Source organism: Panicum virgatum, chromosome 3K (genome assembly GCF_016808335.1).
Source record: "Panicum virgatum strain AP13 chromosome 3K, P.virgatum_v5, whole genome shotgun sequence".
Classification (NCBI taxonomy): domain Eukaryota; kingdom Viridiplantae; phylum Streptophyta; class Magnoliopsida; order Poales; family Poaceae; genus Panicum; species Panicum virgatum.
This window is the reverse complement of record NC_053138.1, coordinates 32,341,463-32,360,307: the sequence shown is the minus strand read 5'-3', so window position 1 is coordinate 32,360,307 and position 18,845 is coordinate 32,341,463. Positions and strand designations below refer to the sequence as shown.

General features: G+C 46.2%; 2 protein-coding genes and 1 long non-coding RNA gene across 3 annotated transcripts; 2 read left to right on the top strand and 1 right to left on the bottom strand.

Annotated features, from left to right (window-relative positions):
- Positions 1-893: 893 nt before the first annotated feature.
- LOC120699012 (LEAF RUST 10 DISEASE-RESISTANCE LOCUS RECEPTOR-LIKE PROTEIN KINASE-like 2.1) lies at positions 894-5,768 on the top strand. The gene is made up of 5 exons (XM_039982852.1): positions 894-1,716; positions 2,136-2,174; positions 2,487-2,826; positions 4,603-5,334; positions 5,422-5,768. Exons 1-5 carry the CDS (start codon positions 1,254-1,256, stop codon positions 5,504-5,506), a joined length of 1,659 nt encoding a protein of 552 aa, XP_039838786.1. The 5' UTR covers positions 894-1,253; the 3' UTR covers positions 5,507-5,768.
- A 2,827-nt stretch (positions 5,769-8,595) lies between these two features.
- LOC120699013 lies at positions 8,596-10,293 on the bottom strand. Its single transcript, XR_005685160.1, has 2 exons — positions 10,209-10,293; positions 8,596-8,814 (listed from the first exon to the last, which is right to left on the bottom strand). It is a non-coding gene; the product is annotated as an uncharacterized LOC120699013 (long non-coding RNA).
- A 2,484-nt stretch (positions 10,294-12,777) lies between these two features.
- On the top strand, positions 12,778-17,633 carry LOC120699010 (LEAF RUST 10 DISEASE-RESISTANCE LOCUS RECEPTOR-LIKE PROTEIN KINASE-like 2.4). The gene is made up of 5 exons (XM_039982851.1): positions 12,778-13,527; positions 15,196-15,237; positions 15,932-16,997; positions 17,077-17,237; positions 17,511-17,633. Exons 1-4 carry the CDS (start codon positions 12,783-12,785, stop codon positions 17,186-17,188), a joined length of 1,965 nt encoding a protein of 654 aa, XP_039838785.1. The 5' UTR covers positions 12,778-12,782; the 3' UTR covers positions 17,189-17,237; positions 17,511-17,633.
- Positions 17,634-18,845: the final 1,212 nt, after the last annotated feature.

The following is an 18,845-nucleotide window of genomic DNA, read 5'->3' as shown; positions in this document are numbered from 1 at the left end:
CTGAGACTTCTCTGTCAGGAGAGACCTCTGCTTCTTATGTATGATTCCACAATGCATTAACTCAATGCAAACAAAGTTTTAAATCTCCCGCTATAGCTTCCGCTATAGACCGCCATAGCTGTTTATGCATGGTGCCGCTATTTGAATTCACGTGTAATTTAGCCGCTATAGTCCGCTATAGTCTCATTTAGCCCGCTATTAGCTGTTTTCAGAGTCCAGCCGCTGAACCCCTTAGCCCGCTATTTAAAACCCTTGATGCAAATGGCTAAAACCTAGAAGTATGTTTACCTGCAAATTTACTTTACGTTGTATGCCCATGAACCACCCTTATGGAAAGCTGGAAATCAAGGGAGTAGCGTTCCTTCCGTTCGTGCTGACATTCATGGGGCTTATAATCAGTACTAATTTTAGCCCCAAGATGATATTCATGGGACATCCATGTGAGGGGTTTATTGGGCTTATTATAAGCCATAAGGTTCCAAACACAACCTTAATCGATCCCATACCAAAGCTATTGGGAGTTGGGACACGGCTAACATCTACTACAATAGTCAGAATCTTTTCGCCCCCTGGAACTTGGGGGGGGGGGGGGGGGGGGGGGGGGGGGGGGGAGGGGTCAAACTAGACTGACCAGTGACCACTTACCAGTGTTGGAGAAGATTTCTAGAATACCTGATGTGATCATTTCGGTGCACCATCATATCCGGCACGGGAACGGCAGTGGCTTGAGCTATCTCAGCCCACAACCACAAAGACCAAGTCTTCGGTGCTCCTGATGTGATCGTCTTTTATCCTGCGCAAAGTTAACTTTTGTTTTTACAAAGGTGAAAGGGTAAAACCCTGTTTTTATAAAGCATATGCACTAATAAGAAATGCAAGGCCGGTGGCGGCATTCCATGATCTGACTCTTCTTCATTCCAACACCTGCTCTGCTGCACACAGGGCTGCAATGTTTGTGCCATCTCTTCTTCTCCTCACTGCAGTCTTCGTGCTACAGTTATCAACAGGTGCAAGTGCAACAACCCAAACAACACAACCTGACCGGCAGCAAGCAGGCTGCTCGCCTCAGGCAGCATGCGGGGACCTGAACATCTCATACCCGTTCTGGCTGGAGGAGCCCGGCCGCCGGCCGTGCGGCGCCCCGTCCTTCGGGCTCAAGTGCAACAGAAGCAGCGCGTTCCTGACGCAATCCATGTTCCAGGCGTACCGTGTGGTCAGCATCTTCGCGGGCAACAACTCCCTTCTCGTGGTGGATGAGAACCTCCCGCTCGCCGCCGGCTGCCCGGCGCCGTGCCCGTGCTTCAACATCTCGCTCGGCGTCGGCCGTCAGCAGAGCCAACGCCGAGCTGCTCTTCCTCTCCCGGTGCGGCAAGCCTGTCCCGGAGGTTCTGCCCGGGTTCCGGCGCATGCCTTGCGGTGACAACGCCTCGTTCGTCGGGTTCGCAGGCGAGGGGCGGCAGCTCGGGAGTTACGGCTTCCGCAGGGAGATCCCGCCGGGCTGCCTCGTCTCCGCCGTGCCAACTCTGCCGGCTCGACATGGGAAGAACGGGGAGGATTACGTCGCGAGGATGAGGAAGGGGTTTCTCCTGGAGTGGACGGTGGTGTCGGGGGATTGCTCCAGCTGCATTGCAAGCGGCGGGGAGTGCATGTACCCTGACAACGGGTTGGGTTTCTCCTGCAATTGCCCCGACGGCATCCATTACCCCTTCATCTGCGGTGAGTACATGAAGGTCTAGAACTTACACAGTTACACTCACTCCATAGTCCAGGTTTTTTTTAAGGAAGAATCAAGCAACGATTCCTTAACTTGTACAATTTCGTAGAGAAGCATTTCACAGATCTATTAATAATTGCCATGCAAAATTGCAAACCAGTGGGCCTCCCACTTCAAATCATAGTGGGACTCCCACTTCCACTTCTCAATCAGTTCTATTTAGAAGGCAGTAAGCAGAGGATGGGACACTTTGACTAGACTGCTGATACTGTGGGTTCCACTAACATGAACATTACATTTCCGGACACAATTAGTATTTACTATTATCTATGCAGTGCATGTTTTCTTTTGAATGCAAAATCACCTAGCACTACTATACAAACATTGCCTTTACATGATTAAATAGTCCATGCTTTTCCAGGTAGCAAGAGGACTGGCAGAAAGATGTTAATGCTGATAGGTAAGGTTATGCTTATACATCTTTGCATTTCTAATCATCCATTTCAATTGTAAGAAATAGTTATTCTATCTTAACAAATTATTTTAAAGTTTAGAACAAGGAATCCCAATTTATGCATTTGGATAAAAGACTTACCAGTTTGGAGCACAACTTTGGAGTTCTAGCTTTCTAGTACTATTTTTGAAACCATGTAACTCTTTTATAAAGAAAGAACAGGGGACCAATAATTATTGATGTACACGGAGAGTTACATGTGCATAATATAAATTACTTTCTTAAAGAGAAAAAAAATAACGCGTGCTTCAATAACAGTGTTGACAGCAGTAGCTGGAAGCTTGCTCCTTGTAAGTTTTTATGTGCTGATATGGCATCGGAAGGGGCAAAAACTATATTCGCTCCTTTGCAAAATGAAAAGCAGCAGGTATGAAAGGAACATTGAGGCCCTAATAGCATCGCATGGATTACTAGCTCCAAAAAGGTACAAGTACTCAGAAGCAAGAAAGATAACATCTTCCATCAATAATAAGCTTGGAGAAGGTGGTTATGGTACGGTTTTCAAAGGAATACTGCATGATGGTCGTCTAGTTGCTGTGAAATTCTTGCATGACTCAAAAGCTAAAGGGGAGGAATTTGTGAACGAGGTTACGAGCATTGGCAGTGTTATATTAGGCAACTCCAGATATGGTAGTTTAGGATTGATGTAATCCCGTGATAGCCTTCCTTATCTCTAGGGGAGGTGCCTTGCCCTCCAAGTTTTATACTCCTATATATACCGCCTAAGAGGCTCATTGCAATACAATCGACCACATTATACGCATCATACATTTCCTACATGGCATCAGACGCCTAGGTTACGAGATCCTAACCCTAGCTGTGCCGCTTCCGATGCACCCGCGCGCCCCCGGGGAGATCGAGATTGATCTCCGCCGGGGGGCAGCGCCCTCCTAGGATGCGCCGCGGATCCCTCTGATCCGCGCCGCCGTCGTCGTCAAGCACAATAGAAGGACCTACCTCTTCCCTAGCCGCCCCATGGCGGCGCCGCTCGACGTCCCCGTCGGGTACCACATCGCCATGGGGGCGCCACTGGGCCTGCATGCCTCCGCGTCGTCCTCCCTCTCGGCTCCGCATCCGGATCCGCCCGCCCCTCCCGCGCATCAGGCCAGGCACCCCGACTCCTACCAACGCCACCGCACCGCTGCCATGAGCACGAGTGCGTGGCTGCGGAGGACCACTGCGGGGACGCCAGGCCACTGCGCCATCGGGGCCGTTGGGCCACCGCACCGCCGATCGACGTCGCCGCCGGGCCGTAGCGCCCAGGGGCGAAGCCCCTCCCGCCTTCCATCTCCAGCTCTCTCCGCGCAGTCAAGCCTGTGTCCCCTTCGTCCTCAGTGCCGCTTCCGCCGCCGCCTTGTGCGCGAGGATGCGGCTGCGAGGGCGGCCCAGGGCCGCCGGTCCACCCCGCAGCTGGAGCAGAAGTCGCTCGGGTCTCGCCCCCTCTGTTTTTGCCCCTTCCTTTGTCCTCTGGCCAACAGGCAGATGAGGATAAGGTTTGGGGGCATTACTTGGTGCACCCGAGATTGTACCCGCAGGTTCGTCTTGATGCTGCTGCTGATTTTCCCTTTTTCCGATCTAAGATCGGTTTGCGTCGCGCTGCCATTCGTCTTCGATCCATCGTCGACCCTCCCGAAGGACGAGGTTATTGTTGCGCCCTCTAGGCTGCAGCAACAACGTTCGTGATCAAGCCACCCTACCGGTGTCGTCGCCTTTTCAGGCGGTGACGCCACTCACCGCCGGTCTTCGTCAAGCAGGCGCTCGATCCGCCTCCGTGCCTCCAGCCTTTCTCGCGCGGACATCGCCGCCGATGTTCCTGAAGGAAGACGTCGTCGCCACCCCTGATCTGAGCGCGACACTTGCTGCAACATGCGCCGTCGCCACCCCTGTCCTGAGCGTGACCTAAGTCGCAAACCGCGCCGTCTACCATCGTCATCCGCCGCACCGTCCTGCTGCTATCTTCAGCAAGAAGCTACTGAGTTTGTGTACTCGAGCACCTCGACGACGCTTCGACCCGCGCCCCCTCCACGGCTTCGACCACGTCCACCTCGACTTTGGCTACTACGGCACTAAAGGGCTATCATCTGCATGAGTCTCCAGTCAAACCTTTCGCACCGGCGTTCCGACTGCAGGGGGGATACGTCTCCATTGTTCTCAGTCTGACCGTTCGTGTTGCTACCGCTACGACTGCGGGGGGATGTTAGAGTATATTAGGCAACTCCAGATATGGTAGTTTAGGATTGATGTAATCCCGTGATAGCCTTCCTTATCTCTAGGGGAGGTGCCTTGCCCTCCAAGTCTTGTACTCCTATATATACCGCCCAAGGGGCTCATTGCAATACAATCGACCACATTATACGCATCCTACCTTTCCTACTGGCAGGACCTCTCATGTTAATGTTGTTAGTTTATATGGGTTTTGTTTGGAGGGGTCAAAAGTAGCTCTTATATACAAGTACATGCCCAATGGTTCTTTGGATAAGTATATCTACTCGGAGAATCCCAAAGGAATTTTAGGATGGGAAAGGCTCTATGAAATAGCAATTGGGATTGCTCGTGGGCTAGAGTATTTGCACCATAGTTGTAATACACGCATTGTGCATTTTGACATCAAACCTCAAAATATCCTTCTTGATCACAATTTCTGCCCCAAGATTGCTGATTTTGGTTTAGCTAAACTGTGCCGTACCAAGGAGAGCAAGCTATCATCAATGACAGGTGCTAGGGGAACGATTGGATTCATTGCTCCTGAAGTGCACTCACGTGCCTTTGGAATGGTTTCAACAAAATCAGATGTTTATAGCTATGGAATGATGTTGCTAGAGATGATTGGAGGCAGGAAAAATGTGAAATTAGTGGTTGAAAGGTCAAGTCAAATTTATTTTCCAGATTGGATTTATGACCACTTTACTCTAGATGATTCATTGTTCCAAGCCTGTGAAGTTACAGCGGAAGTCGCGGAAATCGCCAAAAAGATGAGTTTGATTGGCTTGTGGTGCATACAAGTCTTACCAATGCATCGCCCTACAATGACCAAAGTTTTAGAAATGTTTGAAAGAGGCTCCGACGAATTGGACATGCCACCGAAGCCAAACTTCAGTCAAATGCTGTAAGAAATCCTCTCTAGACATTTTTGCAATTATCACTTTGACTAAGTTGATAATTGGCATGTACAATTGCTTTCTTTTTTTTTCAGAAAGGAAGCCGAGGGTTCAGTTTACAATTTGCATACAGAATGCACAACTCCCAGCAGTTCTACCAAATCACAAGGTTATAGTTAAGTGCTAAAGATCGAGGAGATAAACCTCATGTGTTCAAGAGTATCATGACAGTTACCAGCTCTGGAACTGACCACCTAGTCTATTAGAGTAAACAATGGCAATTTGGCATTGGCATCTGAATAAGGCATTTTATCTTAAGCCCATATCATAGACATGTAATGAAGTTGTATACATGAATATAGTTCATAAGTTAGTGGGTCCAAACCTGAAGTTCATGTCTAATGATAGAACAAAATTATAAAACAATCATATTCTTTCCTTCGTTACAGCTTCTCAATTTTCCTTCAATCCTTCTCAATTTTCCTTCAATCTCATATTTCTCCATGTATAATTTCAAAACAATGCACCTAGGAACGGGTGAGCAGCATCAATATAGTTATACTGGAGCGGATGCAGGCATGTCAGCATACAAAAATGAAGCTGATCATGTGCACCATGTAAAGAAGTTGATCAGACCACCTTTTTCAAGTCCCTCATAATTTCTGAAGGTACTATTTCACTCATGTACACAAATATTTAAACAAGACCGATCATATCATATATATTGATCGCCAATGCTTTCGCTTAATGAAATACATGCTAAGGCACGGTCAAGAAAAAATATTGATAGCCAATGCTACATATACACGTGCAATTTGATGCATATATAGATCGAAAATTCTCCACAAGTTCATCTTTCATGTAAAGAAAATATTTAGCTCAAATCTTTGACGGCAACAACTGGAAACCGTCTTTTCCTTGTGTGTGCTCAATTTTCCTGTGGGTTTTTTCTTTCTTGCACAGGGAAATTAGCATTTTCTTGTCGGTTCTAAAATAGACATGGCGAAACCCACAGGGAAATGAGCAATTTCCTTGTCGGTTCTTAAATAACATTTCCTTGTCGGTTCTTAAATAACACACAGGGAAATAAACGAACTCACAAGGAAATAAGAATATCTCTGCTGGTTCTAAAATACCGCAAAAGGAAATGACCAAACACACAAGGAAATGCACAATTTTCCTGTCGGTCGCAGAATACATACACCGGAAAATTCACAAACCACACAAAGAAATTACCCATTTCCCCGCGTGTTAAGTAAAACGCACAGGAAAATTCACGGAACAGAGAGATAAGACGCGCATGTGTTTCACAAATTATCTTTAAATTGTAAGCGGACTTATATGCAACTACATTCTCACATTTCAATGCCACGTACAAAACTGAAAGAAAAGAATTAATTATTTGTATACTCTGCACCATAGTTTTCATAGTCATTTTATAGTTTTTAAAATTTAATAATACCAAAATGTTCTCTGAAAATTCTAAAATTTGGCTAGGAACCAAAATGCATCCATATAACATCTTCAAACAAGTTTTCACTAGAAAAATCGAAAAGAGGTAACATTTGATTCATTTGATGTTCATATGAGAGCACATGTATATGGTCAACTATATTGTGTATAGCAAAATTCAAGGTGCTCAATAGGTAACTTTAATTTTTACATGAAAATTTAATATAAAATTGATTTAATATGTTTGTTCATTGGAATGTATTTTTTATATCTTTTACACAATATTATTCCTTTTGATAATTTAATTTTATTCCTGCCTAAGCAATAATAACACATGTTATTTAAAAAAAAACGGGCCTAAAAACTTGGGCCAAGGCGGTTTTTCTCGCCTGCTCACTTGGCCCAAATCTCCCTAGCCGTCCATCCTCAATCTGACGGTTCAAATCGCGTCCTCATGGGTTAAAGCACAGTTGCTCTTCATTCTCCTTCCATCTCTTCCCCTCCAAGGCTCCAATACCAGCAGCGCGAGTTATAATAATAATTATTATTAAAAAAACTAGCAACGCCGCCACCACTGCCGCCCCCGACCCTCTGTCGTGCCGGCTACCGTCCTCACCGTTCTCGATGTCCTCACGCCGGCCGTCGTCCTCGACGGCCTTGCGTCGCTCTCAGCCTTGGCCATCCTCGACGTTGGCCGCCGTCCGCCCACACGCCTGTGCCGGCCACCATCAATCCGTCATTCCATCCTCACGCAGAACGCCCTTCTCCAGGTCCAGATCTAGCGGCCCAGGGATGCCATAGCAAAGATTTATCTACCCACTTCTGCCCCTTGGCGCATGAAGCCGGTCTCCCATGGTACTATTTTGCCAACCCAGTTTTGCTGTAAGATGTCCACTAAATTAGGCTCATGATATTCACATTATGCCTAATCTCCTGTACTAGTATATAGAGTGCTTGTTTCTACCTTTCTTATACTCGTATATAGAACAATACTGCAGTTTGTGGGCAATAATGTTGGACAATGAATGCTCTACTTCGAATGCTCTGTTTGTTTGGGTAGAGATAGTTATGCGGTGAACTTGTCTTTTTTACTTTTAGGATTTGATAGGATGATATAGTAGTATTTGGCTGCTGCACAACATTACTTTCAGTTTGTTGATGTGAATACTGCTGACTTAATAGTTTTGATATATAGTGGTTTATGAGTGTGTGTGTGTGTGTGTGTGTGTGTGTGTGTTTTGTGATAATCAAGCGTTGATATGTATATATAAGTGCTACTTCCACCATTGTTTTTGCCTGGTCTGATGTACCTAAGTATGATGTATATGTGAATGTATGCATGTGCTTTATTCTTTATTCTAAGGGCTTAGCTGTGCAGGAGTGTGTTAGTGGCATATATTGTGAGAGGGTGATATTAAGGCCCCTTGCGACACATCTCTGTCAAGTTCATATGCATATTCTTATAGTTCTACTGTATACTTTTAAATAAATACACATGAATATATGGTAATTGTGGATCTGTGCACTTAGGTCTGTTTATACACTACTACAGCCACCCCTATAGCCGCCGGTTCTAAAAGTGCATCACCAACGGTTTTGAGTACCGTTGGATTTAAGTCGATGGTGATAGCGGGGCCATCACCGCCGGTTCCAGAACCGGCGGTGATGGAGGGGGTTCATCACCGCCGGTTCATAAACCGGCGGTGATGCATGCACCAACCGTTGGTGATGTGCACCCATCACCGCTGGTTCGTATCTGGAACCGGTGGTGAAGACATTTTTCCCATCAAAAAATATATTTTCATATAATAATATTACATCATTTGTACAACATATATAATATATAATTATAGCAGAAGAATTCAACCATATGAGCTCATACATCGAGATTAAACAAAAGAGTCCATACAATCACCTCTCAGCCTTCTCTCAGCCTAAGTAGAAATAATTTTCAGATATCTAGTAGAGAAGTTGAGAACTGACTTTTTCTTGTCGATGTCAGGAATATCACTTTTCTCAGCCTTCTCAACAATCACCTGCATTGCACAAATTGATACAATCAGCCTAAGACCATCCATCCATTTTGTCAGGCTGCAGGTATTCAAACAGCCTAATACCATCCATCCTAGCCCTACTCAGTCTCCTTTTGCACTGGCAGTCTGCTTATTTCCAGTTTACCAATATCAATGCAAGATTGTTGTATTGCTGACACCTAATTGCTTGTGCAGTAAAAAAAACATTGTCCTATTTTTAGTGTGTCTGTGGTCCTACTCAGCTCAATCAGTGGCAAAGCAGTAAAAAAAGCAAGCAAGGCACAATGACAACAATGATACTATATGTAGGAACTTGGCACTGAATTATTATTCAAATAAGCATGCAACACACATGCATCAAGGCAAATGGTTGCAACACACATCCATCAGTACACTCTATGTTTTGAAGAAAATATTACGAGAATTACGTAAGTTCACATGAAGACAAACAATATGCAAAATCAAATTGTCTTAACAGAATATTCAGTGATAGAATTTTCAGTGTCATGGAAGCGTGGAGGAGCCAAAGAGAATCAAAGCTTATATGTTTGTTGCTACTGGTTTATACGGCATACTAAAAGCTCCACGAGCTAAATCCAGCGGGAGGAGAAACTCGATTTCATAAGGATGCCGATGCCATTGTGGTGGCTTTTCAGAAGTCATTTTAATGTATAAGTTTCAACGTAATACATATTGGAAACATACTGAGTAAAAAAATACTTTTTGCTATATAAATGGGGAAAACAACTTTAGGTCTTTAGCTTGGATAAATGTAGAGAAAATCATGGAATCTACAACACTCACCACAATATGACAACATTTTCCAATGGATAACACCTACTGCATCCAATCCACTCCACCAACAAGCTGGTGAAAAACATAAAATGTCAGTTGAAACCAAAATATCCACAAGCTCACATAACAAGCATAAGAGATACAATATCTCCAGGGGATATCTGAATGCATCTAATTTAATAATACAAGCACAAATAGCATTGAACTAGAGCTACAATATTTAGAAAGTCTTGACCGTGCTTCACCGCAACTGATTGCATTTGTTGTGTCAAACAAGTCAGAAGCATATATACTTCGACAAATAGGAATGCTCTAACATTGATGAAGCATTTAAGTGTATCAATGTGCAACATAGGCAATTTGCCACGTTCAGACAACAGATACATCAAGGCAAATGGTTGCTTACATATATCAAGCAAATATGCAATAGAGTGTACTGATGGATTCGAGTATCTATACAAGTTTGGACTAGATCACTCGCAGCAAAGAAGGGGTCCAAGCTAGAGGATTTCTTACCGACGAAAAATGAAAAGAAAGGAATACCAGTAGATACTTCCTACATGGTTAATCAAATACATTGAGATGAAAAGGAACTGTTCAACCTGTGCCTGAGAAAAAAGATCCATTAGGAGGGAAATAACAACCATTCAGAGATAAGTGTTACCTAAAAGTAGTCATAGGGGCTTCTCATGAAAACTTGCACTGTGATAAGTGTTACCTAAAAGAAGTTTCGTTAGCAGGAAATACAAAGCCTAAATTGTTCAGAACTTCTAGTTCCACAACAAATAACTGTCAGTCAATATGATTAACAAAATTACTTAACATGCAGCAACAGAAATCCACTATAGGTCAGAAAGGTTTGTAGTAGAACACTAAATCCTTTTATTTTACCTCTTATTGAGGTTAAGAACTTAAGATCAGAATGTGAAGCATAAACGGACAAAAATTATATATTCACAGGTTGCAAGGGAAGTGAATTGAGCAAACGGACAGACAATAAGTGAAAATTATATATCTACGACGGATGTTACGAACCAAGTTCTGGCTATATATTGCAAAATTCCCAAAAATGTGAACAATGCTAGAGACAGGTAGTAGACTTCACAATTTTAAGCATATATCAATGTCGAACCAGAAGTACATCAAAATACCAGAGACAGATAGTCAGAGACATGCTCGGGACACGGGCGGCATGTCGAGGAGAACCGATGTCGTCCTTCCACCAGTTGCAACAATAGCCAACGGAGGCAAGGGTGACATTGCTAGTAGGGGAATCAGAAACGCGAGGACCATATCTACAGTCACCACTCTGGCCCGAGAAGAAGAAATTACATGGGAGGGGATCGGTGCCTCAACGAAGGTACGACCGTAGGAGTGGCGGGGCGGGGACGCGCAGTGGCTCGGCGGGGAGGGCCGCCCGTGCGGAGATGGCCGGCCACTGTGGCCGGCGCCTAGGCGAGGACCTGCGTGGCTCGGCAGGGACATCGCCCGGATGGGGAAGCCGCGCCGGCCGCCGCAGCCACAGGCACCGCCGCGGCCATGCCCGCTGGCAGTCACGCGCCGCGCGCCACCGCGCATCCGCAGTCCAAGCCCCGCTGCTGCGCAGCTGCGCGCCGCCGCAGCCCGCACTGGCGGGGAGGAGGAGGGTAGGGAGGCCGGAGATGGGGGTGGGAGGGAGGAGAGGGGAGAAGGCCGGTGGAGAGGAGCTCGGAGGGGGAGACCGGGAGAGGAGCTCAGAGGGAGCAGTGGGGAGAGGATAAGGTCCGGCAGGGGAGGAGGAAAAAAATCTAAGGACCGGAGAGAGAGAGGGGGGTGGGGATAATGAAAAAAATAGGTAGTGAAGGTATCACCGCGGTGATGGTGCGCATCACCGTCGGTTCGTATCATGACCCGATGATGATGTTTTCACTGGACGGTGATAAACTAGCACCGCCGGTTTGATTTGAACCAACGGTGATAAGGTGTTTGCGATGATGGTTTCTGTAGTAGTGATACAGTATAGAATTGACCTACTCTTTCATTATTTTAGGTTTCTACCAACTTAATGTGTGCTAATTTGCTCAAAGTATTAAATTTCACATTATTTCACTTATTATGTTTGTGTTGTAGTAGTATGCAAAGGGCCTCCATGTTTTCATTATTTGCGGGACAAATTCTAGGGTCGATTGGATAAGGAGAATGATATTATTACACTGGATGTTCTGATCTCCTGCCCTTCATGTATTGCAGTTAGGATTTGGGGCTGAACAAGGACCGGAGTAGTCTGGCATTAGGCTGGCCTGCACTTTCAACGTAGTCAAGAATATTTCAGGCCTAGTGATTGCCCTTGTTGGTAAAGGTAATAAACATCTTCCTCTACATGTTTCATTTTTATAATGGTGTGATTCTATGCTTGTTGCTAGAGGCCTGATTCAGCTGCTTGTTTAACTATCACTCACATCACATGCAGATGACTGGTTCATTGTGTGTTGACTCGAAGTCCACTCATTGCTGTTGATGGCCATGGCGGTGAGGACCTTCCAAATTGATAGATGCTAGCAGTCGCCAAAGTGGAAACAATGCATCTATGTGACAGTACAACTATCACTTGGAGTAATTGTGCTCATCTCTTGTTAGTACTGTGCTAGAAGGTTATTGCTTTTGTGGGCTTCATATATTATTTTTTTTCGGAATGGTGCTTCATATTTTACCAATATCTCTACTTATGCTTCTTGACATCATATCTGTATGAATTTGCTATTATGACTCTGCTTTGATAATATATGTAATGATTGATATGGTCTGCTCGTTTGTAATTTTATTCTGAATGATGGATGCGAATTGTGATTTGTCATTTTGGTAAGAAATTCAATTTTAAACCAATCCCAGCGTGATCAATTTTCCTGTCAGCTTCTGCAAGCAGTGCTGGGTAGTAACCAGTCTTTTTCTGTCGGCTCGACGGAGATTCTTTTTCTGACTGAGGCAACAGTTTTTCTGTTTACCGCCATAGAAACGTCCTGTCAGTTCTCCACCCAGGGAAATTTTGATAGTCGCTGTAGCAGTATTAAAAACTTCGTATGATTTGAACAAAATACTAATCTTCAATGAGCCTCATCCTAAACACACACAAAATGAAATATCAGATGTGTATATATATAGTACTTGTCCTGCCGCCAATTCCCAGCTGTCCAGTCGACATGCGCCCAGCGTTACAGCTCCTCCCGCTCTTGGCCTTCTTGCTCCTCCAGCTCCATCACCACGCGCATGCCGATGACTGCGAGTCGGCAGCATGCGGGAACCTCACCATCAGATACCCATTCTGGCTCGGCAGCAGCAACCAGCCCTGGTCAAACTGCGGCCACCCAGCCTTCAAGATCCAGTGCAGCGACGACGGGACCGTGGCTTCCTTGAAGGGCGCCGACACCGACATACACATCCTCAGCATCAACTACACCGATCGCTCCTTCGTCGCCTCCCAAACCAGGGTCGCCGCCGGCAACAATGGCGTGTGCCGCGCCGACGTCAACGGATCTACCATCATAGGGCTCAGCGTCTTCACGATTAGCAACCGGAACCGGGCCCTGTGCTTCCTCTACAACTGCAACGGCACGGAGCCGTCGGGGCCCGGTTACGTCAACGCCACCTCCACCTGCAGTGCTCCTGTCTACGCGTACCTCGCCGGGAGCATGGACATGTCGGCGATCGAGATGGGAGGGTGCACGCTCTCGTACGTCCCGGTGCGCGAGCAGGAGCCGGAAACCATGTCGGCGGCCAACTACACCCGGCTCCTCAAGGACGGGTATGTCGTCGACTGGCCGGCGCCTGCGGACGGCGACTGTTCTGCCTGTACCGCAAGCGGCGGGAAGTGCCGGAACGTTAACGCTGTGTTCGCCTGCGTCTGCCCCAACGGCAATCAGCAAGGGTCGACATGCGCCACCGAAGGTGAGTTCCAGATTTCATACATTTTTTTTTGAAAGAACATTACATCAAGTTGATATAGTCTTAGAAAACATCCGCGGTCACTGCATAGCTAGATGCACAATCCGAAATAGTAGTAGCAAACACTCTAGTGACAATCAATTTTAAGATTAGACCGTCCCTCGTATGCCCGGGTAAAAAACTTGTTGACCACCAATGTCAATTGTTGTGATGTGGGGGCGTCTATTTATCGCTTTCTGCGATTGGAACTCGTCCAATCGCAGAAGCGAGCTGCGCCGCCGCCGCCGCCGCCGCCGCCGCCGCCCCCGGCTCCGGCGGCCTCCGCCGCCTCCGCCGCCGCCCTCCATCGCCGCCACGCTAACCGAGCCCGCCGTCTAGCCACCGCCGCGTCATCTTCTCTTCGCCCCCGCCGCCGGCACCGCCCACCGGAGGTCCGGCCCCGGCCGGCCGGCGGCGCTCCCGCGCCGCCGCGCCCTTCGCCGGCCGAGCCGCCTCCACCGCCGGGCTGCCGCCGCCGCCGGGCCCTCCTCTAGATCCGGAGGCCATGGAGCCCTCCGGCAACCCGGAATAATAAGCTCCGCCGCCTCCCGCCGCCACACCGGCCGCCGGCGACCTCGCCGGCGGCCGCCCCGCCCACCTCCCACCCCTCGCCGGCCACCCCCTCCCCCACCCCTCCCTCTCATCTGGCTCGCCGGCCACTTCACCCTCCCCTGGTTCGGGGAGGAAGATGAACAGGGCGGGGCTATTCTTCTGCGACGCATCGGCTGGCAGCCGCGCGCGCGATGAATAGCCCCCCGTGTGATGTAGCCACTTCTAATTAAATCTATGATGCTGGCTTCGTAAGAATAGTCCATGTATAATTGAGAAGATTTCACACGTGCATTTTATCTAGAATACTTTCTTGATCCTTGGCAGCATCCTGGCAGCACATTTGGCGTTGTCTAACTACTGCCTCACCAATCATTCGAAGGTCCTACTCGAGCAACAACATAATACTTAGCTTTGAAATACGCTATGACATGTACTTGTCACGTTTGGATTGACCAGTGTTGGAGGAGACCGAAGACTTGGCCTAGCCAACTCTGCAGCACCAGCCGGCTGCCGCTGGTATTATTAACTATTGGCTAAAGACAACGACAGTGCTGTGGCTGCCGGCGAGAGTCGAGACACGCTTTTGCTGTGCTGGCGGGGCGCACATGCATAAACAGCAACAGCAGAAGTCGAATCTCTTCCGAGCAGGCCCAGTGGTATTATAAACAGTTAATTAGGTATAGATGGGTTTTGGAGTATTAGCTGGCTATGGTGAACCTAAACCTAGAAAAGAAAGCAACAACTCGTACGCTTATTGCTATAGTACTAGAATAGACAGGATAACCACCAATGCTTACATGATTGATAAACTTGTGGAATCTTTGTACATGATTTTTCAGTAACAACTAACAAGGCAAACCTTGCATTAGCTGCAGCTTTGTTGATGGAAAAAGATTATTACTGCTACCACTCGTATTCAAGGCAACGAATTTCAATATGCAGCCCAGTAAAAGTAACAGAGCAGTTTTACCACAGATATCTCTAAAATATGATGTGCCAAACATATTTTCTCTTAACTTGAGTAACAGTCAAATCTATTGCCTTGACATCAATACTGTATTAAAATTATGGTTGTTGCAGGAAGCAAGAGGAAGAACAGAGGGGCGATGATAATATTAATAGGTACATAACTCTCACTTTGGCTCATGTACATCCGGAAAAGAAAAATAAATTAAGCAGGCTGACATCTCATTAACGACTGATTCATCTGGAGCATAACATGTTATCCATGTAAAAAAGAAAAAGTCTGTCCATAGTCCCTCAACTCTTAGCTTGATATAATTTTGGTTCCTTGTATGCGGTGATGGGAGAAACACCTTCTGCAACAGTTGATCCATCTAAAACCCCCACCCCCAGCACAGATAAAATATGGTTTTCACTAAGCTTGACCCACATTGCTAGCCAAAATGACTCTAACTGTCAAACCAAGGCGATAATATTTTGTTCCACCTCCTTCTGTTTCTTCAAAAAAAAAACATCTAGTAGTCACACCCATATGCCGCTATGAAAACTTGAAGAGTGAACTGCCCCCTATTCCATTTACAGAACAAGCAAGCGAAAGCATCATTAATGTGAACCAAAGTCGTTGACATGGTGATTAACATGGCACAGACCTTATAAGATGCCAGCCTAGGGATGTGACTTGCAGCGTTTTAAACATAAGGAGATGTATCCTAACCAGTTTTGTAGAGCGCGATGAAAATAAGACCATGAAAAGAGTTGAGGGGTCATGAATGGAATCATTCCTTATAAAAGACTAATAATAATTATATAATCTCGATTTTATAAAGTAAATAACACAGTGTTTTAATCTCAGTTTCGATGGCAGCAGCTTCAAGCTTACTCTTTACATGTATTTGTGTGCTAATACGCAAGAGGAAGGTGAAAAAACTATGGTTTCTACTTGGCGAAAAGACTAGGAGCACCAATGAAAGGAACGTTGAGGCTCTAATATTATCATACGGATCCCTAGCTCCAAAAAGGTACAGGTACTCAAAGGTACTGACTATAACTTCCTCTCTAAATAATAAGCTTGGAGAAGGTGGTTATGGAACAGTTTTCAAAGGAAGACTACATGATGGTCGTCTAGTTGCTGTGAAATTTTTGCATGAGTGCAAAGGAAATGGGGAGGAGTTCGTGAATGAGGTTATGAGCATTGGAAGGACATCTCATATTAATATCGTTAGCTTATTTGGGTTTTGTTTGGAGAACTCAAAACGAGCTCTTATATACGAGTACATGCATAATGGTTCTCTGGATCAGTACATTTACTCTGAGAATCCCAAAGAAACTTTAGGGTGGCAAAAGCTCTACACCATAGCAATTGGAATTGCTCGTGGCCTAGAATACTTGCATCATTGTTGTAATACACGAATAGTCCACTTTGATATCAAGCCCCAAAATATACTTCTCGATCAGGACTTTTGCCCAAAGATTGCTGACTTTGGTTTAGCTAAATTGTGTCTTGCTAAGGAAAGTAAGCTTTCAATGACTGGTGCTAGAGGAACAATTGGATTCATTGCTCCTGAAGTTCACTCTCGAACCTTTGGAGTTGTGTCAACAAAATCAGATGTTTATAGTTATGGAATGATGTTGCTAGAGATGGTTGGAGGCAGAAAAAATGTTAACTTAGAGGTTCAAAAGTCAAGTGAAAAGTATTTTCCAGATTGGATCCATGAACACTTTGCCCAGGATGACGGATTACAAGTTTGTGAAGTCACAAGTGAAGTAGAGGAAATTGCCAGAAAGATGATTTTAATTGGTTTGTGGTGCATACAAGTCTTACCAACGCATCGGCCTACAATGACCAAGGTTTTAGAAATGTTTGAAAGAGGCGTAGATACACTAGACATGCCACCGAAGCAAAAATTTAGTCAAATACTGTAAGATGTTCTCTCTAGACATCTCTGTAATTGTAATTTTTACTAAGTTGATATATACAATTGCTTTCTCTTTTTTCAGTGAGGATTCAGTTTACAACTTTGATACAGCAAGCACCACTCCCAGCAGTTCTGCCAAAACGCAAGGTTCTAGTGAAGTGCTAAAGATCGAGGAGATAAACCTTGTGACTTGAGGAACATCATGACTGTCATCAGCGCTGTGAAATGACAAACTACTCTAGAGTAAGCAATGGCATCCAAATCAGGCACTTTACCTTAGCTACTGTTTATAAGTGAGGGGGTTCAAATCGTAAGTTTATATGATACTTTTTTCCAAAAGAAAAGGCTACTAGCCTACTATAATATCTTGCATATATAGGAAGTGGAATTCAGACATATATATTAAGACCCTAGGGGAGGTTGTTCGAGAAAATTATAAAAAAAAACTATATTCGTGTCTCATTTTCAATTACTCACTTTTCCTTCAATCTCATGTTTTTGTATGTATAATTACAGAACAATGCACCTATGAACGGGCGATCAGCAATACTGGAGTCAATGCAGGCATGGAGGAATATAAACATGAAGCTGATCATGTGACACCGTATAAAATGAAGTTGATCAGAGCACTATTTTCAATTCCCTTGTAATTTCTGAAGTCTAGTTTGTTCTCCTTAGTTAGTTCTCCTAAGGCTGTACAACTCCCGTTTCAAGTGTCATACAAGCTGAATTCCAATAAAATCCACAAAATCGAAAGCCCCCGTTTCATAAATCGTAAACCAAACACCCCCCAACCCCTCCCCCCCCCCCGGGTTAACTACAGTGTACAGGTAACAATCCAATTCAAAATCAGAGCATGTTTTCCATATACTTCGCCTAATCAGATTTACCTACGAGGGTGACAACTGAGAGTGGCACACTATCACAGCAACTAGTAAAACTACGGCGGATCAAGTGTTACTTACCTGGTTCCATGGATGCCGCTGCTTGTCCGCTTCTTCGGTAGCGAGGCTAGGGCAGGCGCACAGCCCCAAAGGCCCGGGGTTTGCGACGTTGCGCCATCGGCGGCGCGAGGCGAGACTGCATCAGGCCACCGGCCGCCCTCACAACAGACACCCACCACGCGCCCCTCGAAGGTTGTACGGCGATTCCCGCTAGCCACAATCATGCGGTCGGGGATGGGGGGTTCTTCGCCGATGTTCTCCGCCGGCGCGCCCCCACCACGGCGAGACGTGTGCAGTGGCCTCCAGACAGGCCCCACCGAGATCCCCGGGGCCAAATGGGTAAACAAACGCGTGTCAACCCTGGTCAGATTCAGCCCAAGCACGAAGGGGGCTATAAAGCGGGGGCACCCGGGCCGGCTCAAAGCCCATGATCTTCCAGTCCCACCCCAAAGGGTGCGCACCCCGCCCAAAATGTACCCCGCTTCGCCTCAGGTCACGATTGCAGTTTTCTGTTCTGCTGCTGTCCGATTGATGAACCCACAGGCTTACAAGTGTTAAACTCCTAGGGGAGAGATAAGTAGCTCCGAAGTTCAACACAAGTTAGGGTTTCTTTCTCCTCCGGCGGCACACGTCGGAGTCCACTAATCTACCTACGATCGTAGAGATCGGAGGTCCGGCAGGATCGCAAGAAGGAGTGCATGACCAGGAAAGCTAGGGGGTGTCCTCATGGCGTCGGTGGATGGATCGGAAGGCGGGGCGAGGGAGGAGCAACCCTCCATTGAAGATTGGTTGGAAAAAATGAATCTGGTGGGGGAGACGGAGGAAGATCTCGATCTTTCGGAGGAACTGGATGAACTGATTAAGGAGGTGCGTTGGCTTGCTTTGTTTAGGGTTCATACTACTAAAC